We start from the raw sequence: 23,735 nt of genomic DNA, 5'->3' as shown, positions 1-23,735 counted from the left end.
TGGGATGATGATATGTTACATTAGTCATTAATCTCCAAATTTCATCGAGTTTAAACTAACTGCAGCACCAAAAATTTCATACATTAACTAAGAATTTATGTGACTGCTTAAAAGACTTAGGGCGAATCTAATGCAAAAAACACAGTACTCTTTTACTGAGAGCAGTAGAGCACCAGTACTCTTCTACTGAGAGCAGTAGAGCACCAGTACTCTTCTACTGAGAGCAGTAGAGCACCAGTACTCTTCTACTGAGAGCAGTAGAGCACCAGTACTCTTCTACTGAGAGCAGTACAGCACCAGTACTCTTCTACTGAGAGCAGTAGAGCACCAGTACTCTTCTACTGAGAGCAGTAGAGCACCAGTACTCTTCTACTGAGAGCAGTAGAGCACCAGTACTCTTCTACTGAGAGCAGTAGAGCACCAGTACTCTTCTACTGAGAGCAGTAGAGCACCAGTACTCTTCTACTGAGAGCAGTAGAGCACCAGTACTCTTCTACTGAGAGCAGTAGAGCACCAGTACTCTTCTACTGAGAGCAGTAGAGCACCAGTACTCTTCTACTGAGAGCAGTAGAGCACCAGTACTCTTCTACTGAGAGCAGTAGAGCACCAGTACTCTTCTACTGAGAGCAGTAGAGCACCAGTACTCTTCTACTGAGAGCAGTAGAGCACCAGTACTCTTCTACTGAGAGCAGTAGAGCACCAGTACTCTTCTACTGAGAGCAGTAGAGCACCAGTACTCTTCTACTGAGAGCAGTACAGCACCAGTACTCTTCTACTGAGAGCAGTAGAGCACCAGTACTCTTCTACTGAGAGCAGTACAGCACCAGTACTCTTCTACTGAGAGCAGTAGAGCACCAGTACTCTTCTACTGAGAGCAGTAGAGCACCAGTACTCTTCTACTGAGAGCAGTAGAGCACCAGTACTCTTCTACTGAGAGCAGTAGACACATATTCGAATGGAGAGGAGAGACACCAACCTAAAATGGTTGGAGGAGAAGTGAACTGATCTTATTGATACCATCTATTTGAAGAATTGCTATTTAGACTACGGGTCCTATTGGTGCATTCCAATGGTGCTAATTACCAGGCAGATAGTTAACGGGTAGTTCTTCGTTAACCATAGTAATTTAAGAACGATACCATCGAGAAGTTCTAAAAATAACAAAAGGGAGAAACGATGAACAAAGAAATTGGGGAAGGAAAAAGCAATAAACAAAGAAATCAGGGAAGGGGGGAGAAGCAAGGACCACATGGAAGATTAAAGTGTGAAAATCCCCCAATTAGATATCGTTCACGTTAATTGCAGTAAACAGCAGAACTGTTTGATAAAAGTAAACAATTCTACAATAGTAATATTATAGTTTATAGTACCATCTTATCAAAGCTCTCTTCGGTAATCTAGCTCTTTCAGTACCTCAACAGTACATTGTGCCATCAATTACAGTGAAGAACGATTTAGTTAAAATGGTGTCAGATATCAGCTTTTCTCGACCCAATTTCACCATTTTGACTAAATCGTGCTTCACTGTTGATGGCACAATGTATAACTGTTGAGGTACTGAAAGAGCTAGATTACCGAAGAGAGCTTTGATAAGAATAAGATGGTTCTATAAATTGTAACATACTTATTGTAGAATTATTTACCTTTATCAAACAGTTCTGCTGTTTACTGCAATTAACGAGAACGATATCAGATTGGGGGCTTGTTCACACTTTAATCTTCCATGTGGTCCTTGCTTCTCCCCCCTTCCCCGATTTCTTTGTTTACTGTTTCTTCCAATTCCCCGATTTCTTTGTTCATCGTTTATCCCTTTCGTTAGTTTAAGAACTTCTCGATGGTAGTAAATTACTATTGTTAACAAACAAGGTAATTAGCTACCTGAAAAAGTGGTAATTAGAAAGGCAGCGTTAACCCCCACCTTTAAGAGCTTATGATACTCATTATTACTCAGATACTACTCCAAATCTTTAAATATTACTTTAAACCATACTGTATATTATACTATTACTACTGAGCTGTAGCTGGCACATATTTAGAGCTTGCTTCTGTTCAGTTATGTGGCTCCGATTCAGTTTACGTTCGAAACTAATCCGAGTCGATCGAACTGAAACTGAATTGCATTCAACTACTTCAACCGTGATATACCAACTATGCCGGAGAGAAAAACGTGTGCTGTAAACGATATAATTTAAATTAAAGTGAATGCCGTAAAATATCGTATTTTTATAAAACGGGTCTCAATATCGATAACGGTTCGTCGAATTTAGATCAGAATTGACAATGGAAGTCCCTTTTTTAGTAATGAGTAATAATGAACCGTGAACTTAACAAATTAAAATGTTGGAGAAAAAATTATAAAAATTATAAAAATTACAAAAATTAAAAAATTACATTCATTTATACTTATAACAAGTGAAAGGCTTAGTTTAAGTAGTAGCTTATATTAATCATAATCTGATATAAACAATGAAAACTCGAGAAATTGAAGCTCCAGATGCCATTATATTCAAAAATGTAAAATCACGTGTCAATAAAAAATTTGTGTGACTTTAAAGTGCCCCAATCACGAAACTAATGTTGTCAAAATAAATACATATCTGATCAAATTCGGTGTTATAAAACAAAAATTGCGCCCGTTCTTTCGTTTTGGCGGACGCTAGATTTCCATTCACTATAACTATTATAAATATTTGACCAAAACCCATAATCATGGGTAGAGTGAACCGCTGCCAGTGTCTCTCTTTTCCAAACAAAAGGAAATGATATTAATTTGAGGAACCGTCCGCAAATGCAATTTGATACCGAGAATGAAATCGGTCGCTCGCTTTTCCCATTCATTCACGGCTTACGAATTGTAATAAAGCTTATTAAATGGGAAAAGCGAGCGACCGATTTCATTCTCGGTATCAAATTGCATTTGCGGACGGTTCCTCAAATTAATATCATTTCCTTTTGTTTGGAAAAGAGAGACACTGGCAGCGGTTCACTCTACCCATGATTATGGGTTTTGGTCAAATATCATCTCTTTTTGATTATAATGTCAGGATAATTTACACAGTCGAAACTTCATTAATAAGGAGATAATTTCAACGATTTCGAAATTCTGCCTTTGAAAACGTTTCCTTGTGTTTAGGTATATCTGTCGATAACCGACTGAATTTGGCACTTTTTACTCATTCAAGTTGGCATTAAATTCATATATAATGCCATTTAAATATCGTGGAAAGCAGAATATATTCAAAATCACGAATGAGCAAAATTCTCACCTTTCGCACGTGCAAACTTTGAGCGGACGTTGCGTGCGTATACAATATTGAATCACCGTAAATTTTTGCATGGTGGTATTTAATATATAGTTTGATAAGCATGCAAAGTTTCAGAAGATTTCAAAAAGTGCTTGGATCACAACGGGACTCCAAAGTTGATAAAAATCGTGAAAATCAAAATTTTTAGTGATTTTAGCTATTTTAAATCAATTTGGGCGAGTCCCCACGTGTGCAACTTTTCGATTTTTAACTTTAAAACTAGCCTATAACACAATTTACACATTTAAGAAGCAAAATTGAGCTCCACAACCCAAGGGATGGCCCAACACCAGAGAATACTAATTCACAACTTTTGTGTTTTTATAAAATTATTCTTCAAAAAAGCACTAACTTCAATAGCAAATATCTTTATGAAGGAGCAAGGTAGGAAACTTTTCCGGTAGATTTTCGGAGTGCTTGAACAATTATCTAAGATGAAAATGTCCTCAGATTTTGAAAAAATTTACTCCTTAATGGTGTAAAATTGATTTGAAACGTTGTTACTTTGTCAAAAATCAAGTTTTAAAAACACTTAATTTGATGACGTCATCAAGTGATGATGATGACGTTAAATTATTTTTTAATACAATGAAAACTGAAGTATAAACAATTATCTTCAAGACCTGTGGTTCAAAATGACTGTATCTTTTATACTCTTGAATCTACTGACACTTGAATCTAGGCTACAATTGACTGCCAATTGACTGCCAAAGCGTCTATACATAGATAGATATACTTCACGACAATCTGTTGTAAAACAGGGGTTCCAGAAAACCCACTTCCCGATATTGCTGAAACATGAAATTTTGTTTACAGTCGATTTGGACAAGGTCTAGACGCCCTGCAAAGTTTCAGATCTCTAACTCAATTTTAACATGGTTTTTAAGCAAATTTCTTAAAAACCTCCACATAACTATTTCTTATTCCTGTCATCTTTAACATTGAATTAGAATGTTTTGAACTTAAATATACCTGCTGAACTACTTTCGATGAGTCTTAATGCCTGGAAAACAATAAAGGGGATATAATAGTATAGGGGGTAAATAGTGTTGTGAATATAAGGGCAACGGTTATGCTTGCCAGCATTGTGATAGGCTCCAATCAGCTCACTCCATAATAATGTCATAATGATATTGAATTTGATACACATCAGTACACTATACTACGCATGCCACGTACAAATTAGGCTTATAACCTAATAATATACATTACAAAGTATACATTATAAAATACACTCGCGTCGCGCATTTCATTGACAGGCTAGCTATATAGTATATACATCACATCTCGCGCAAGCACTGAACGCTAGTTCTAGTTGACATGGTAACTAACGGAAGGAAGGAAGGACTGCCGACATGTTCAGATCTACCTACTGCAATCTCTAAAATCCACGTTTTTCTGCAAAAACGTCCATTCTTAACCTTTCACTATTGCCTTTTTACAAAAGGGTGAACGGAAAAAATTAAAAAGATTAAGGGACTTAACAGGCAGTTTCGAATTGAACAAGTCCGTATCATCGATATAGCTCATTAAAAAGTTATTATTAATACCGCACCATCAGCTATCTGCGATAGTTAAACTTAAATCGAACGGGTTTTCTTTAAACTGGGCTGCGCTCAGCCTGTCATTCCACCGAATCTCAATTAATATTATGAATATTATATTTATAGCCTGGGCGGGTCGATCCCCGCAGGTAAGGGTTTTCTAACTTCTACATATTTTGTGCTATGTCATAACTGCAAATACTATAGTAATATGTTTACATTATGCACTGAAGGTAGGCCGGATCAGTGCACGATAAAAATAAACTTGCTCGGATTTTCAAAATTTTTGTACCATTGTTTTCTAGAGACTGTGAGAATTTTCACAATCACAGTACCAAATTTGTTATACCTTTTTGGAATGGTCAGTGAGTTTCGCCTAGGTGCCATATTTGATGGTGCGCGGCTTTTGGAGCAAAATTAGGTGTAAAAGTCTTGACCATTGTTAATAATCAGGCCCGGCGCGCGCTACTATTTCGAGAAGAAATTCGGCGCGCGCTACTTCGAAGAAATTTAGAAGAGTAACATATGTTACTCGGTAATAAAAGTCGCGTAATTTGACGAAATTCGTTGATTTTTGTCGTATTATTCTGTCATATCTTCGGTTCCTGAACATGAATCATGCTGAAAATTTGTTAGAACCTTTTAATCATACTTAACTACCGAAACTAAATTCGTTGGGAGAAATTGGCCTTGATTAAGAGATCTAAAAATGACAAAATAGGTATAAATTCGTTGATAACTCAAATTGTGACCATCGAAATTGCTAAAACAAATTTAGGTTTAGTAGAACAAAGGTGTTTACGTAAGCTGACCAAATTTCAACAAAATTGTTATATGGGAAGTATTATAACTTTTTGATTGTTTCCGAAATAATGTGCTGGCCGAAATACGAGCTAAAAACATTCAATGGTCAGCGCGCGTGTCTTACGGTCGATGGCGCTATCAAGTTTTTTGAACATTTAACAGGTACCCCCCTCATTTAACCCTCAATCAAGTTTCCTATCATTCGGCTGAGTCGACCGAGGAGATCGCATAAATCCAATGGCTCCTTAGCTACTCCCTAGACTAGGGGGGGAACAAGTACTAGTGACAAAAGTCACGATGGCTACCGGACAACTTTGTCCAATTTTGACTTTTTCAGACAGGGTACTGGGTAGCTTAACTTGGGAAAATGATTATAAACCCAATGAGTTTACCTTGTTAACATTCAAGAGGGATTTGAGTTCCTCTCTGTCCGTCGATGTACTTGCTAAAGACAACCATGATTCGATACTGTGACCACCATCCAAGTTGTCGTATTTGGGTGCAGACTACAGTTTTTATATAGCATTAGCCTGGATGAAGTTTCGTTTTGTGATTAGTCTGATTGGGTACCCAATTAATCTGATTGTGCGCCCTTACGTGCGGGAACTGGGTCAGATTGGTTGAATTTGTCGCGTCGGTCACCAGTCACTTCCGAGGTACTGGAAGCTGAATATCCGGAAAACCTTTGTGAAAGGAAAATCATAAGAATGTCCTAGTCCTACCGGTAAGAAATCGTCAGATATCAGTTTTTGATGTACGTGTGTTATAAGACACGTGACATGTGATGTAAGTGTGTTATATGACACGTGACATGTAATGTACGTGTGTTATATGACACGTGACATGTAATGTACGGGTATTATCTCCAACCCAGAACTCTTCCCGGTAATTATATTTGTGAACCATTGATAACACGCTATTTTCGGAGAAAACAAAATACAGAAACTTATAAGATCAATACTACAATAATGATAGGAAATTACAAATACAATGTAATTTTTTATACATTTCGCAATTTTCGATTATAAAATGGTTGTGATTTCGGATTTAATATGACATTATGTCATATATAACTGGTAGTCGTCATTATAGAATCTGTGAATTCTGCAGCGAGAAGCCCGTGATGGAGCTCCTCCTTAACCTTCCAGGTGTCGACCCGATCATAGAAGATGAAGAACACTTCCTTAGAACATGTCCCAGGTACCATTCCAGTAGGACTAACATGAAGGAGCCCACAAAGTCCTTGCTATTTCATGACATGAAGAGCCTCTTTCTCCCGGAACATATAGTGGAATTCACCAAGTTCGTCGCTCAGCTATGCAGAACACGATTTCCTGCGAAGAAGAAACACAAACACTAGTATCACAGTACGAAACATCACCTTTCCACCGCATCACCTTCATCTGCACTTTACATTTGCACTCCACTCCAACACAATCACATCGTCGACTACACAATCACACATCAAGCATCTTTATTTTTCCCACTTCACTTTGATGTTGTTTTCCTGCTAGGGTTTGCGTGCTTTTCTCGCTCTTTTTGGTAGCTTCTATCTTGATCGATTTGCACTCGACTCTGGCTTCAGAGTGACACCACGACATTTTGGTAATGGTTTTATCTCCCATTTGGATTACGGAATTTGAATTTATTTTAGCAACGCCGATCTAACGTTATTATACTGTAATATATAGATCTATATTTGTAAACCTTGTAAACCTTGTAAACCTATTAAATCCAAAATCACGACCATTTACATAATATTTACATATTTTACACAATGTCAACTTATTAAGCAGTCTACAAATACAAATTTATAGTAAGATTGTAAATAATACTGTAAAATTATACCATATATATCATTATAAATAATTATGCATTGCATATTTATTACAAAGTTGGAAATACTAATAGTGTTTAATAACCATATAAATAAATTATGAGGATGAGATATTATGAAATGACATTTGTAGTTTTACAAAATATAGATTTATTATTTTAGAGCCTCCCATCATTAATAAACCGTGACTCCTAGAATGGATGAATTAATACCTGCTATAGATAAGTTAAAATTAGATAAGCTTTTGTAATCCAACAGTCTCCTATCAATACGCCCAAAGTCAAAAATAAAAGAAAATGTACTTCTACCCTAAAAGATGTAATTTGAATGTTGACGCTTTCAAACAAATCTGGTTTACTAAGTCAACTATCCCTTCCGCTATACACTATAAATCAGTACCCTATCGGACTTTATTTGAACGGAAATTAATTGGACGCTAGAGGCCCTAGTGTATCACCGCCTTTTACTCAATGTCCGGTCAAGTAAGGTCCGATAAGGTGGCACATATAACACCACTATACCCCACCACCACTGCGCTGAGTGGGGATTCTCTCAGTCCTTTCCTCCTTAATGTGAAGTTCCACCAGTCTCTGAAGTCTGTTGTCTACAATTCTCTCTGTAGCCCCGCCCGCCATGATTATCAGAAACTCCTCCAAGTCTATTACCCCATTCCTGTTCGTATCTACCTGCAACAGAGAGACAATGAGAATTGGTTGTGCAAATCAACCTACGACACAACCATCCCCCACGACACTGCCTTTGATTCGCAACCATACTTTACTTTTATAAATTGGTGGATGGAAAAATGTTGCTTACATAACAATTTAACGTAACATCATGTGCCCACAGCGCCCCCTTTCCCTTCACATAACTATTAGCAGGCTGTGTACCTCATTGACAATGTTTATAGCGTCCTGTATGGACAGCTCCACTCCTAGGTTCTGGCAAGCTTCAAACAGCTCTGCTGGCCTCAGTACACCAGTTTTGTCCTTGTCCAGTTCCTCAAACGCCTGCAAATACTTTTTATAAGCTGTTAGTCTTGACGGCATTACGACCACTCGTTTTTACTTCCTAAGCTGCTTCAAATCTTGAGAACAGGAATCAACTAAAATAAGTGCATTTTTAACGGGACAAAATAAAAATACCTTGAGATACTCATTGTATTCTGAGATAGAAAGCTTTAATTTCTCCTGAGGAGCTCCTTCTGACCCTAATTTGAATCTGAAATTGCAGCTGTTGCATTTTATTATTCACATACTTCATCCAACATAATTAAATATTACTATAAAATATAGAGCGGACCGGTAATGTTAACTCAGAGTTAGAAGCAATTTTGAGAAGTGTTGAACAAAATAAAGTGTTTCATTGACCAATTATCGATATTTTATTATTTCACTGAGAGAGAGGAATAAAGAGTAAGAAGAGAGTTGACTAACAAGTAGGAAGAGAAAAGGGCAGAATGAGGTATAAATAAATTTAAAGTGTCCGGAGGACGGGCTTTCTGCTGAAAAATTAAACACAGTTATTCGCTCAGAGAATTGTCCCAAAATGACCCAATATTCGGCTTACGCAATATGTGAACGATCCATTATTTCGTTAAAATTTAAAGTTCGATAGGTCTCTCTCTCATTTCAATTTATGAACTCGTTAACTTACCACTGTCAGAGAATATTTGTATGCTATTTCAATAGTTCTTAATTAGATTCTTTATATGCATTAAAATATAAAATAAGAGTAAAAATAAAAGAGTAAAATGACAAACCCCATGGAAGCAATGAGTGCTTCGGCGTCTTTGATTTCCGCCTCCAATGTCTCTTCATTCCAACCTAACTCTACAGCCATTAACTCAGCTACCTAGAGAGTGTACTTTATCAACATACGGAATAAGCTATTTTCGACAATACTGGCGCACGAAATGTGTGAATCTTACGTTGCAACATTGATAGCTGATAAATAATCAATAAATAACTATTATCAAATAATCATTATCAAATAATTAAAAATATCAGATCTAATATTCAGATTAATGCATCTTCAACAATCAGCTTATGAACAGAAAAACCTGAGGTCCCCAGGTAAATATTTGGAATCTAGGTAAACTATAGGTAAAAATATAATATTTGGAACGAACCCTTGGAAGGCACTCTCTGGTAGCCTGCACGTTCAGGAATGCTAGTCTGGTGCGCCGCGCAATGAAGTCCTTGACATGACAAGCGTACTCGTACTGAACTGCGTATTTACCTGTTAAATCGCTGGTTTTATAAAGTTTAATAACTAAAGGATCCTGTTGTAAAGTGTCATGTTATTTAAGGATCCTGGTTTTTTTTTTGCCAATTCAATATTGAAATGGAAAACGATGCCGGGTTTGAGCTATGAAATTCCAATTCAATATCAAAACCGAAATAGATTTTACATTGTGTTTTTTCCCGAATCAATTTTAAAACGGTGGCGGGTCTGAGCAACCATACTCTTGACTTAATCGAAACTATTTGAAGGCTGGATGAAGAACATTTAATTCAAACTGAAACTGTAAATCACGGAACAGCAAGTTTGTTTTCCCAACCTCGGTCTCAATGAAGGGCATGTCAGCGACAAGGCGTTTCCCAACAAGCGGCCATCTCTTCCCCGTTAGTTGGACCATCTTAGCTAACTCATGTGCTTGGGTCCCGTAGTTGTGGGCTAAATGTTCTGCAACCTACATCAAATATATGTCAGAGTTGCAATAAAACAAGACCTCCTTAGTTTCACATAATATTCCGGTCAGTTATTTAACAATTATAAACTCTAGGGGAACATTACTGATATAATGTTGTATCACGTGGTGACCCCCACTGTCGCTTCACTATAGAGTTTCACTGTAGAGTTTCTACGATACAGGGGGAGCCGCGCACTCGTGCGCGGCGGGTCATACAAGTTGACAAATATAATGCAAGTTATAATCATTTAAAATAGAGTATAACGGTACAATGAATGAGCTGGGATCAGTGAACGATCCACTATAAAATATGATGAAAACTGACCTCGCTGTCAAACCGTATCTCTGACAGAGCTCGATAGAAAAGTTGTGGTGGTAATTGTCAGCTCCCTCCACAAGAACACCGCTAGTGTTGCAGGGGGTGGCGTGTGAGAACCCGTGCTCTTTAGTCACTGCAGTTACTGCATCCTGACGTGATACAGTTAGTATCAGTTAATCATCGAGAATTGTGCTGTAAGATAAGTGAGTAAGATGTTTGTTCCATGATTCACGATGTCAATCCTTCGCATCTCGCCGATCTGTGGTTGCGAGAAGCATTATCGGATGAGCGGCGCGGCCCATCGCGCTACAAGTTTGTTCGGGAGTTTACTCGGATAGAATATTACGATCCTGCAGTTTTGTAAGAACAGGATTAATTTTAAGTTGCCCTTCAAATTGTAACCATAAATGAAATATTTCACAGCCACTAGCGGGGGGTGAGGGGGGGCACTATAATTAACCTCTGCCATCTTTCTGTACGTAGTCCACTTGCCGCCTGCAATAGTTACCATACCACTCTCACTAGTCTCTATAACGTGGTTCCTGGAGAGTGCAGCTGAGTTCTTAGCGTTAGGATCCCGGACTAGTGGTCTGATTACCGGAACCAGCTGCCAGCACGCTACTCTTCTTATCAGCAACACGAGTTTAAGGTTTAGAGAGGTTAACTGGCAGCTGGTCTGATACCGGACCAGGCTGCCCCAAGGCACGTCCTCTCTTCTTATCTACTAAACAGGAGTTTGTAAGTGTCTTAGAGAGGTTACCTGGCAGCCTGGTCTGATACCGGACCAGGCTGCCTGCCGTCTCCTCTTCTTATCTGCAACAGCAGTTTAAGTGTTTAGGAGGTTACAGGCAGCCTGGTCTGATACCGGACCAGGCTGCCAGAACGTCTCCTTTCTTATCTGCAACACGAGTTTAAGGTGTTTAGAGAGGTTTACCTGGAGCCTGGTCTGATACCCGGACCAAGGCTGCAAGCACGTCTCCTTTCTTATCTGCACAGGTTTAAAGTGTTTAGATGAGGTTACCTGGCAGCTGGTCTGATACCGGACCAGGTGCCAGCACGTCTCCTCTTCTTATCTGCAACACGAGTTTAAGTGTTTAGAGAGGTTACCTGGCTGCCTGGTTCTGATACCGGACAGGCTGCCAGCACGTCTCCTCTTCTTATTGCAACACGAGTTTAAGTGTTTAGACAGGTTACTGGCAGGCCCTGGTCTGATACGGACCAGGCTGCCAGCCGTCCTCCTCTTCTATCTACAACTGGAGTTTAAGTGTTTAAGGAGGCTTACCTGGCAGCTGGTCTGATAAGGACAAGGCTGCCAGCACGTTCTCCTCTTCTTATCTGCAACACGAGTTTAAGTGTTTAGAGAGATTACCTGGCTGCCTGGTCTGATACCGGACCAGGCTGCCAGAACGTCACCTTTCTTATTCTGCAACACGAGTTCAGTGTTATAGGAAGGTTACCGGGCAGCTGGTCTGATTACTCGGGACCAGGCTGCCATCAGTCTCCTTACTTATCTGCAACACGATTTTAAGTGTTTAGAGAGGTTACCTGGCAGCCTGGTCTGATACCGGACCAGGCTGCCAGCACGTCTCCTCTTCTTATCTGCAACACGAGTTTAAGTGTTTAGAGAGGTTACCTGGCAGCCTGGTCTGATACCGGACCAGGCTGCCAGCACGTCTCCTCTTCTTATCTGCAACACGAGTTTAAGTGTTTAGAGAGGTTACCTGGCTGCTATCTCGTGTTTACAGAGATTAGCTTACTACTATACCTGGCTGCTTGATATTTCTGGGGTGCTGCTACATAGTCGCCATAGCGACAACGCGCTTCAACTATTTAATATTGACACGGCCGTTAAAACACGAGATGCACCTGTTAACCTCACTCTCTTCCTTACCTTGACATTACAGTCGAAGTAACTGTCTATCTGTTAACCTCAATCTCTTCCTTACCTTGACATTACAGTCGAAGTAACTGTCTATCTGTTAACCTCAATCTCTTCCTTACCTTGACATTACAGTCGAAGTAACTGTCTATCTCGTCCAGGATGAACTGTATTTCCCTCTCAGTTGCCTCTGGTCGGGCGTGTGGTTCACAGGGGGTGTCAGTCGTACCTGGTGCACGTGGGCGTAAGTTATCACGTGGGCGTAAGTTATCACGTGGGAGTAAGTTATCACGTGGGAGTTAGTTATCACGTGGGAGTAAGTTATCACGTGGGAGTAAGTTATCACGTGGGAGTTAGTTATCACGTGGGCGTAAGTTATCACGTGGGCGTAAGTTATCACGTGGGAGTAGGTTATCACGTGGGAGGAAGTTATCACGTGGGCGTAAGTTGACACGTGGGCGTAAGTTATCACGTGGGAGTTAGTTATCACGTGGTCGTAAGTTATCACGTGGGAGTAAGTTATCACGTGGGAGTAGGTTATCACGTGGGCGTAAGTTATCACGTGGGCGTAAGTTATCACGTGGGAGTAAGTTATCACGTTGGAGTAAGTTATCACGTGGGCGTAAGTTGACACGTGGGCGTAAGTTGTCACGTGGGAGTAAGTTATCACGTGGGCGTAAGTTATCACGTGGGCGTAAGTTATCACGTGGGCGTAAGTTATCACGTGGGAGTAGGTTATCACGTGGGCGTAAGTTATCACGTGGGAGTAAGTTAATACGTGGGCGTAAGTTATCACGTGGGAGTAAGTTATCACGTGGGAGTTAGTTATCACGTGGGCGTAAGTTATCACGTGGGCGTAAGTTATCACGTGGGCGTAAGTTATCACGTGGGAGTAGGTTATCACGTGGGCGTAAGTTATCACGTGGGAGTAAGTTATCACGTGGGCGTAAGTTATCACGTGGGAGTAAGTTATCACGTGGGAGTAAGTTATCACGTGGGCGTAAGTTATTACGTGGGACTGTGGGAGTAAGTTATCACGTGGGAGTAAGTTATCACGTGGGAGTAAGTTATCACGTGGGCGTAAGTTATCACGTTGTCGCCACAACTGATATATGTGCTCCATACTTCTAGATAAATAAAATGGTAATCTGTTACCTAAATACAAAATGTGTATGACTTAAGCGTAATGAGAGAGTAACCTGCTATGGTGTACCTTTCCCAGGGTAGAAAGAATATGATCCTCCCGTCGGATGTTTCTGGGTCTAACAATCCCATGTTCGTCGGACTGAGAGGGATAAACAGAGTTGAGGTATTTGGGGAATTTCATTAGATAACAAGAAAGTAAACTTTGTGCTCAAAAATACTGTCTTAACAATGTGAGGTGAACTATACCTGAACTATACCTGAACTATACCTGAAGTATACCTGAACTATACCTGAACTATACCTGAACTATACCTGAACTATACCTGAAGTATACCTGAACTATACCTGAAGTATACCTGAAGTATACCTGAAGTATACCTGAAGTATACCTGAAGTATACCTGAAGAATACCTGAAGTATACCTGAACTATACCTGAAGTATACCTGAACTATACCTGAAGTATACCTGAAGTATACCTGAAGTATACCTGAAGTATACCTGAAGAATACCTGAAGTATACCTGAAGTATACCTGAAGTATACCTGAACTATACCTGAAGTATACCTGAAGTATACCTGAAGTATACCTGAAGTATACCTGAAGTATACCTGAAGTATACCTGAACTATACCTGAAGTATACCTGAAGTATACCTGAAGTATACCTGAAGAATACCTGAAGTATACCTGAAGTATACCTGAAGTATACCTGAAGAATACCTGAACTATACCTGAAGTATCCAGGAAGAACAATGTGTACACCGGTACTTGGGGAGCATATGCTCTCCGATTCTACGTTATCCATCTTTCTTATAGAGTCCGTGAAGGGACCTGTCGCGTTTATTATACTCTTAGCTTTTACCTGAAATATCGTAATCAATGCTCTGAAGACTAGAAGAAAGTACACCAGCGTTAGCAAAACTAACGCTGGTGTACTTTCTACACATCAGTTATGGCCTATGGGTAAAGTGGCTTAAATTCGACTCAAATAATAATATGTAAACGGTACCTAACATTAAATCATTAAATGTGATGATAATGACTCGCTGAGTTATAAGATTACCTCAAATGGTTCCCCAGTGTTAGAGTCTCTACATAAAGCACCCCGTATCCTGCCCTCTTCGTTGTGTAATATCTCAACAACCTGTACCACAAAAGTAAAGTTAAATATAATATATATGTAAATAAGGTTAGAAACACCGTTTTTTCACGGCGAATTGTTGTCAAACTCAAAGATGCAACATTTGGCGTTTAATACAGTATAAAAACATCTGTAATAGTTTGATACGGGATCAATTGACTATTTAATTAATAACTTGATCACTAAATTATAAAAGCAAAAGCGTGTGTACTGTGTACCTGGATATAATTAGAGGCAGCAGCACCCTCTCGAACAGCTGATAAAACAAGCATGACATTCATCCGGGCGTCATTCTGCTGTCCATCATAGTAAACCACCGCTCCCTAGCAACAATAGATACAATTTTAATCAACCAATTAGGGGATACTTTAATAGCATTTTTTATCAACTAACTAGAATGAAATAATAACAATGATAAAATGCTGCAGCCTTTCATTAAACTGGGGTTTCTCGTTTATTTATCCATTAGCAACAGGAGAAATACGCAAAATAACATCCATAATAAAAGATGTCTCACGGAGACTGCAGTGCCATACATTTTCGTCATTCCTGACTGCGCGCGTCAGGTGATATTGTTAGCGGTGAGTGTAATTAGGAGTCTACAAACCTTTAGGTTTTTGTCTCTGAGCATTGGGAACTCCTCTAGTGTGGTCTGTTTGGAAATGACACGACTCCACTTCAACCTTTCTCCCCAGGAAACTAGATCGTAGAGCAGTGTGCCCGCGTAATAATAAGGTAACTTCCACCTGATCAAATGCGTATGTTAATTAATACTGATTATATTAATTTATACTTAATTAAAACGTAATATTAATTGATACTTATATCAAGATATAACTAACAAATAAAACAATCATAGCAACAAAGCGGCGCTGGTCCCGAACAAAGCGACGCTGGTCCCGAACAAAGCGGCGCTGGTCCCGAACAAAGCGGCACTGGTCCCGAACAAAGCGGCGCTGGTCCCGAACAAAGCGGCGCTGGTCCCGGACAAAGCGGCGCTGGTCCCGAACAAAGCGGCGATGGTCCCGAACAAAGCGGCGCTGGTCCCGAGGGATCATCATGTTTTCTTTTTTCCCAAAAAAATGGTGAAAGATAGGGCAAGTATCTTATAATGCTGACGAGGACCAATATGTAGGATTCTCAAATTGTAAATATTAATTAATTAACGGCAAACAAAGATTCCTCCGCACACGATTCAAAAAAAGAACCACAATAACGTGTTATTCTATAAAGTAAGAGGAAAACAAGCTTACCACTGATAGACAGGTATCATGATAGGGAGAGCTGCACTGAGGTGGGGAGCTGAGTCTAGAAGGTTCTTCCTCTCGGACAAAGCCTCACACACCAAATCCCACTGCTCCTTGTCCAGGTGGAAGATGGCATTCTGCAGGTATCTGATACCCCCGTGTATTAGTTTAGTGCTCCGACTGCTCGTTCCTGATCGGTACGTCAGTTGAGAGGCTTTTAGTTTAATTGTAACTACTTTTATAAGGGGGTTGGTATTAGAGGAATGGCTCTGAAGGTAGAACTATCTTTTTTCATGGCATCATGATATTAAGTTGGACTTACAGCGTAATACATCTCATTTAAAATGTGGTACAACTTCAAGATCTCCCAAATCTTAAATCTAGTACCGTCGGATACCACATATAAATCAGAAAACTGAAATGATATTTATACAATTACAAATATCATAACTTACCTGAACTAAAATCGCCTCGCTCGACTAGCGCAGCGCTAAGTCCCCGAGTTTGGGCGTCCAAGACACAGCCGGCCCCGGTTGCGCCCCCTCCTATCACCAACACATCAAACTCTTCAGTCTTAAGACGAGATAACTGTTGTGTTCTGTTAGGTACGGGAGGGAATGATACCACGTCTCTAACTTTAGCTTTTGTTTGGTAGGGGTTGTCCCACTTGTAGACCGTTACACCCCCGGCCAGCCCTATTGCTCCGGCTATTAGGGCCCTCTTCATGGCTTATCCTACCTCATCCTACAGTGAGATATATGAGTTAGTAATGTGTAATGTTACCTCATCCTACAGTGAGATATGAGTTAGTAATGTGTAATGTTACCTCATCCTACAGTGAGATATGAGTTAGTAATGTGTAATGTTACCTCATCCTACAGTGAGATATGAGTTAGTAATGTGTAATGTTACCTCATCCTACAGTGAGATATGAGTTAGTCATGTGTAATGTTACCTCATCCTACAGTGAGATATGAGTTAGTAATGTGTAATGTTACCTCATCCTACAGTGAGATATGAGTTAGTAGTGTGTAATGTTACCTTATCCTACAGTGAGATATGAGTTAGTGGGACACGTGGTGTCGGGGTGGAACCAAGGTGGAACTAAGATAATTTAATATTGAATTGTCATAAATTATTAGTATTCAGGCAGGATGGATATTAGGAAATAACAACAACTTTGGTTTTCGTTGAAATTGTAACATTCCGATCTACAGAAAGTAGCGAGATTTATGAAGGAGTATTAAATTATCATTTACTCATTCCTTAAATACTATACAAATACACAAATGTAATGATGATCAAACCCAAAAAGTTGCTTTAAAATCATTTAGAAAACCGGCTTTAAGAATTTTAAAACATGTTTACAAAAAAAAGTTTATCTTTTGTCGTACCAGGTTCATAAAAGAATTGATAATATGGCAGTGTTGTCATGGTAACACTATTAGTAACCATGACTACTGATAGATGACATAAAATCATAATCTTAAAAATGGTAGAACAAAAGAAAAACTTATCATTTATTCTGTATTCTGTCTAGTTCTGCTGAATAAATTGAAAGAAAGTGGTAACACTAAAACTTATCGAAAGATTTTATTATATAATCAACATATTAATCGACTGGCAATGGAATTTAAAATCAAACGCAATCTGATCTGGTATTATCATTCGTTAACTCATATCTGAAAAACCCCCAAAAATCACAATAAAAAGATTTTAAAAAGACAAAAAAAACCAAAATTACTTCCTTTTATCGGACTTGTCATTTGGTTTAACAGCATTAATGTTACTGAGAACATTAGCCGGCTTGAAACCATTAGCCTTTGGCTTCAAACTGTGAGAAGGGGATTTCTTCCTCGCTTTCATCTTAAAGAACTCATCCTCATCAGAGCTACCACTATTAAAGTTCACGCCCCTCCCTGTTTCCTCCTCCAACTGCTTATACTTCTTCCTCCTTCTCAGCTGATCGTTCCTCAGAGACCACACATACCACACGATGTAAACAATAATGAAGCACACTATGATCAGCAGTGAGACGATCAGCCCGAAGTAGATCTTGCTCCACTCACAGTTGCTGAATTGCCGTCCGGCGGACGCGCGGAAGAAGTTTTCTATCCAGAACTTGTCGCACGTGCAAAGACGGGTAGCATCGGAACAGCTGTGGAGAGGGTTATCAAGGTTATCGTACTAAAATCTTCAAAATTTATTTTTTCCTGTACGATGATAAAAACTATGATCGTTTTAGATACAGAATGTTCCATTAAGAGTTATGTCCACATACACGGGGAGGGTACTATCGTATTTTAATTAAATTTAATAAAACTGAAAATTATACAGGAGATCACTTACGTGCCGTGACCACTGCAGTCATTACTGCACGTGCTCGTGTCTATCACATCAAACTCGAATCCTAGCAACCGTCCATACACGGTATCTCTGAGATGTTTCACTAAGGGAGCTCCTGGGAGTATTTCACCCTTATCATTCTTACCTGAGGGAGAGGGGGGTTATCATCTTCATTTTAGAGAACTGCTCTTTTAAGAGCTAACTAGCAGTCATATTACCATATTATTACCATATTAGGTCATATATCGTGGTCCGGTAGTTAAAATATAACAGAATTACTGTAACCGACTCAAATACTATCCACGAGAATTAAAGACGAACCGTAGAAGTAGACGACAACTTGGTTGTTGATAGTCCTGATTCCGATAGTAACCAGTTCCCACTTTCTCACAACTGACCTCTCTTTTCCATCACCTAGTGAGGGACGTGATCTTTATTAGGCTCCTAATTAGACTCCTAATTATGCTCTTAATTAGGCTCATAATTAGGCTCCTAATTAGGCTCCTTCACAGATTGTAATTAAAAATCTGTAAATCTAAGGAATAGCATTTTGAGATGTAAACACATTTTCCGTAGGTCTGAGTGCCCGCAATTAAAGTGTAGCAAGGTGCGATAAGTTAAAAGCACACTTACTGAAAGGTACCATGAGGATGATAGTAAGACTATCCAGTCTCTCCTGAGTAATTAGTCTCCTAATTAAACTGTAGCAAGGTAAGCACACTTACTGAAGGGCACCATGAGGATGCTAGTAAGACTATCCAGTCTCTCCTGAGTAAATAGTCTCCTAATTAAACTGTAGCAAGGTAAGTACACTTACTGAAGGGCACCATGAGGATGCTAGTAAGACTATCCAGTCTCTCCTGAGTAATTAGTCTCCTAATTAAACTGTAGCAAGGTAAGCACACTTACTGAAGGGCACCATGAGGATGCTAGTAAGACTATCCAGTCTCTCCTGAGTAATTAGGCTCCTAATTAAACTGTAGCAAGGTAAGTACACTTACTGAAGGGCACCATGAGGATGCTAGTAAGACTATCCAGTCTCTCCTGAGTAATTAGTCTCCTAATTAAACTGTAGCAAGGTAAGTACACTTACTGAAGGGCACCATGAGGATGCTAGTAAGACTATCCAGTCTCTCCTGAGTAAATAGTCTCCTAATTAAACTGTAGCAAGGTAAGTACACTTACTGAAGGGCACCATGAGGATGCTAGTAAGACTATCCAGTCTCTCCTGAGTAATTAGTCTCCTAATTAAACTGTAGCAAGGTAAGCACACTTACTGAAGGGCACCATGAGGATGCTAGTAAGACTATCCAGTCTCTCCTGAGTAATTAGGCTCCTAATTAAACTGTAGCAAGGTAAGTACACTTACTGAAGGGCACCATGAGGATGCTAGTAAGACTATCCAGTCTCTCCTGAGTAATTAGTCTCCTAACTAAACTGTAGCAAGGTAAGCACACTTACTGAAGGGCACCATGAGGATGCTAGTAAGACTATCCAGTCTCTCCTGAGTAATTAGGCTCCTAATTAAACTGTAGCAAGGTAAGTACACTTACTGAAGGGCACCATGAGGATGCTAGTAAGACTATCCAGTCTCTCCTGAGTAATTAGTCTCCTAATTAAACTGTAGCAAGGTAAGCACACTTACTGAAGGGCACCATGAGGATGCTAGTAAGACTATCCAGTCTCTCCTGAGTAATTAGGCTCCTAATTAAACTGTAGCAAGGTAAGTACACTTACTGAAGGGCACCATGAGGATGCTAGTAAGACTATCCAGTCTCTCCTGAGTAATTAGTCTCCTAACTAAACTGTAGCAAGGTAAGCACACTTACTGAAGGGTACCATGAGGATGCTAGTAAGACTATCCAGTCTCTCCTGAGTAATTAGGCTCCTAATTAAACTGTAGCAAGGTAAGTACACTTACTGAAGGGCACCATGAGGATGCTAGTAAGACTATCCAGTCTCTCCTGAGTAATTAGGCTCCTAATTAAACTGTAGCAAGGTAAGTACACTTACTGAAGGGCACCATGAGGATGCTAGTAAGACTATCCAGTCTCTCCTGAGTAATTAGTCTCCTAACTAAACTGTAGCAAGGTAAGCACACTTACTGAAGGGTACCATGAGGATGCTAGTAAGACTATCCAGTCTCTCCTGAGTAATTAGGCTCCTAATTAAACTGTAGCAAGGTAAGTACACTTACTGAAGGGCACCATGAGGATGCTAGTAAGACTATCCAGTCTCTCCTGAGTAATTAGTCTCCTAATTAAACTGTAGCAAGGTAAGTACACTTACTGAAGGGCACCATGAGGATGCTAGTAAGACTATCCAGTCTCTCCTGAGTAATTAGTCTCCTAATTAAACTGTAGCAAGGTAAGTACACTTACTGAAGGGCACCATGAGGATGCTAGTAAGACTATCCAGTCTCTCCTGAGTAATTAGTCTCCTAATTAAACTGTAGCAAGGTAAGTACACTTACTGAAGGGCACCATGAGGATGCTAGTAAGACTATCCAGTCTCTCCTGAGTAATTAGGCTCCTAATTAAACTGTAGCAAGGTAAGTACACTTACTGAAGGGCACCATGAGGATGCTAGTAAGACTATCCAGTCTCTCCTGAGTAATTAGGCTCCTAATTAAACTGTAGCAAGGTAAGTACACTTACTGAAGGGCACCATGAGGATGCTAGTAAGACTATCCAGTCTCTCCTGAGTAATTAGTCTCCTAACTAAACTGTAGCAAGGTAAGCACACTTACTGAAGGGTACCATGAGGATGCTAGTAAGACTATCCAGTCTCTCCTGAGTAATTAGGCTCCTAATTAAACTGTAGCAAGGTAAGTACACTTACTGAAGGGCACCATGAGGATGCTAGTAAGACTATCCAGTCTCTCCTGAGTAATTAGTCTCCTAACTAAACTGTAGCAAGGTAAGCACACTTACTGAAGGGTACCATGAGGATGCTAGTAAGACTATCCAGTCTCTCCTGAGTAATTAGGCTCCTAATTAAACTGTAGCAAGGTAAGTACACTTACTGAAGGGCACCATGAGGATGCTAGTAAGACTATCCAGTCTCTCCTGAGTAATTAGTCTCCTAACTAAACTGTAGCAAGGTAAGCACACTTACTGAAGGGTACCATGAGGATGCTAGTAAGACTATCCAGTCTCTCCTGAGTAATTAGGCTCCTAATTAAACTGTAGCAAGGTAAGTACACTTACTGAAGGGCACCATGAGGATGCTAGTAAGACTATCCAGTCTCTCCTGAGTAATTAGTCTCCTAACTAAACTGTAGCAAGGTAAGCACACTTACTGAAGGGCACCATGAGGATGCTAGTAAGACTATCCAGTCTCTCCTGAGTAATTAGGCTCCTAATTAAACTGTAGCAAGGTAAGTACACTTACTGAAGGGCACCATGAGGATGCTAGTAAGACTATCCAGTCTCTCCTGAGTAATTAGTCTCCTAACTAAACTGTAGCAAGGTAAGCACACTTACTGAAGGGTACCATGAGGATGCTAGTAAGACTATCCAGTCTCTCCTGAGTAATTAGGCTCCTAATTAAACTGTAGCAAGGTAAGTACACTTACTGAAGGGCACCATGAGGATGCTAGTAAGACTATCCAGTCTCTCCTGAGTAATAAGGCTCCTAATTAAACTGTAGCAAGGTAAGTACACTTACTGAAGGGCACCATGAGGATGCTAGTAAGACTATCCAGTCTCTCCTGAGTAATTAGTCTCCTAATTAAACTGTAGCAAGGTAAGTACACTTACTGAAGGGCACCATGAGGATGCTAGTAAGACTATCCAGTCTCTCCTGAGTAATTAGTCTCCTAATTAAACTGTAGCAAGGTAAGCACACTTACTGAAGGGCACCATGAGGATGCTAGTAAGACTATCCAGTCTCTCCTGAGTAATTAGGCTCCTAATTAAACTGTAGCAAGGTAAGTACACTTACTGAAGGGCACCATGAGGATGCTAGTAAGACTATCCAGTCTCTCCTGAGTAATTAGTCTCCTAATTAAACTGTAGCAAGGTAAGTACACTTACTGAAGGGCACCATGAGGATGCTAGTAAGACTATCCAGTCTCTCCTGAGTAATTAGTCTCCTAATTAAACTGTAGCAAGGTAAGTACACTTACTGAAGGGTACCATGAGGATGCAAGTAAGACTATCCAGTCTCTCCTGAGTAATTAGTCTCCTAACTAAACTGTAGCAAGGTAAGCACACTTACTGAAGGGCACCATGAGGATGCTAGTAAGACTATCCAGTCTCTCCTGAGTAATTAGGCTCCTAATTAAACTGTAGCAAGGTAAGTACACTTACTGAAGGGCACCATGAGGATGCTAGTAAGACTATCCAGTCTCTCCTGAGTAATTAGTCTCCTAATTAAACTGTAGCAAGGTAAGCACACTTACTGAAGGGCACCATGAGGATGCTAGTAAGACTATCCAGTCTCTCCTGAGTAATTAGGCTCCTAATTAAACTGTAGCAAGGTAAGTACACTTACTGAAGGGCACCATGAGGATGCTAGTAAGACTATCCAGTCTCTCCTGAGTAATTAGTCTCCTAATTAAACTGTAGCAAGGTAAGTACACTTACTGAAGGGCACCATGAGGATGCTAGTAAGACTATCCAGTCTCTCCTGAGTAATTAGTCTCCTAATTAAACTGTAGCAAGGTAAGTACACTTACTGAAGGGCACCATGAGGATGCTAGTAAGACTATCCAGTCTCTCCTGAGTAATTAGTCTCCTAATTAAACTGTAGCAAGGTAAGTACACTTACTGAAGGGCACCATGAGGATGCTAGTAAGACTATCCAGTCTCTCCTGAGTAATTAGGCTCCTAATTAAACTGTAGCAAGGTAAGTACACTTACTGAAGGGCACCATGAGGATGCTAGTAAGACTATCCAGTCTCTCCTGAGTAATTAGGCTCCTAATTAAACTGTAGCAAGGTAAGTACACTTACTGAAGGGCACCATGAGGATGCTAGTAAGACTATCCAGTCTCTCCTGAGTAATTAGTCTCCTAATTAAACTGTAGCAAGGTAAGTACACTTACTGAAGGGCACCATGAGGATGCTAGTAAGACTATCCAGTCTCTCCTGAGTAATTAGGCTCCTAATTAAACTGTAGCAAGGTAAGTACACTTACTGAAGGGCACCATGAGGATGCTAGTAAGACTATCCAGTCTCTCCTGAGTAATTAGGCTCCTAATTAAACTGTAGCAAGGTAAGTACACTTACTGAAGGGTACCATGAGGATGCTAGTAAGACTATCCAGTCTCTCCTGAGTAATTAGGCTCCTAATTAAACTGTAGCAAGGTAAGTACACTTACTGAAGGGCACCATGAGGATGCTAGTAAGACTATCCAGTCTCTCCTGAGTAATTAGTCTCCTAATTAAACTGTAGCAAGGTAAGTACACTTACTGAAGGGCACCATGAGGATGCTAGTAAGACTATCCAGTCTCTCCTGAGTAATTAGG

The 23,735-nt window shown here is 39.9% G+C and overlaps 2 protein-coding genes across 2 annotated transcripts in view; both read right to left on the bottom strand.

Moving 5' to 3' along the window:
• Nucleotides 1–7,160: 7,160 nt before the first annotated feature.
• On the bottom strand, nucleotides 7,161–16,656 carry LOC134823732 (glycerol-3-phosphate dehydrogenase, mitochondrial-like). The gene is made up of 17 exons (XM_063835266.1): nucleotides 16,372–16,656; nucleotides 15,923–16,106; nucleotides 15,277–15,415; nucleotides 14,888–14,992; nucleotides 14,592–14,672; nucleotides 14,260–14,390; nucleotides 13,583–13,668; nucleotides 12,506–12,612; nucleotides 12,068–12,103; nucleotides 10,965–11,099; nucleotides 10,456–10,653; nucleotides 10,054–10,185; nucleotides 9,622–9,774; nucleotides 9,253–9,344; nucleotides 8,636–8,723; nucleotides 8,381–8,500; nucleotides 7,161–8,176 (listed from the first exon to the last, which is right to left on the bottom strand). The coding sequence occupies exons 1-17, from the start codon at nucleotides 16,640–16,642 to the stop codon at nucleotides 8,006–8,008; spliced, it is 2,229 nt and encodes a 742-aa protein (XP_063691336.1). The 5' UTR covers nucleotides 16,643–16,656; the 3' UTR covers nucleotides 7,161–8,005.
• Nucleotides 16,657–17,104: 448 nt separating this feature from the next.
• LOC134823731 (dyslexia-associated protein KIAA0319-like protein) overlaps nucleotides 17,105–23,735 on the bottom strand; it is a 29,352-nt gene continuing 22,721 nt past the window's right edge. Inside the window, exons 20-22 of the mRNA XM_063835265.1 lie at nucleotides 18,584–18,676; nucleotides 18,266–18,407; nucleotides 17,105–18,074 (exon numbers count right to left, since the gene is read on the bottom strand). Coding sequence (XP_063691335.1) covers nucleotides 17,657–18,074; nucleotides 18,266–18,407; nucleotides 18,584–18,676 — 653 coding nt within the window. The 3' untranslated portion in view covers nucleotides 17,105–17,656. The remainder of the gene's footprint in view (nucleotides 18,075–18,265; nucleotides 18,408–18,583; nucleotides 18,677–23,735) is intronic.

The sequence above is a fragment of the Bolinopsis microptera genome, chromosome 11 (assembly GCF_026151205.1).
Source record: "Bolinopsis microptera isolate Bmic1 chromosome 11, MBARI_Bmic_1.0, whole genome shotgun sequence".
Taxonomy (NCBI): domain Eukaryota; kingdom Metazoa; phylum Ctenophora; class Tentaculata; order Lobata; family Bolinopsidae; genus Bolinopsis; species Bolinopsis microptera.
The sequence above is the reverse complement of the archived record's forward strand: the minus strand, read 5'-3'. Positions and strand labels throughout refer to the sequence as shown.

Coding starts and splice junctions, on each gene's coding strand:
- LOC134823732 (XM_063835266.1), bottom strand. CDS start 16,642: ATGAAGAGGGCCCTAATAGCCGGAGCAATAGGGCTGGCCGGGGGTGTA. Junction 12,104..12,505: donor ACTTCGACTGTAATGTCAAG/GTAAGGAAGAGA, acceptor CTCGTGTTGCAG/ATAAGAAGAGGAGACGTGCT. Junction 11,100..12,067: donor TGCTGGCAGCCTGGTCCGGT/ATCAGACCAGGC, acceptor CTGGTTCCGGTA/ATCAGACCACTAGTCCGGGA.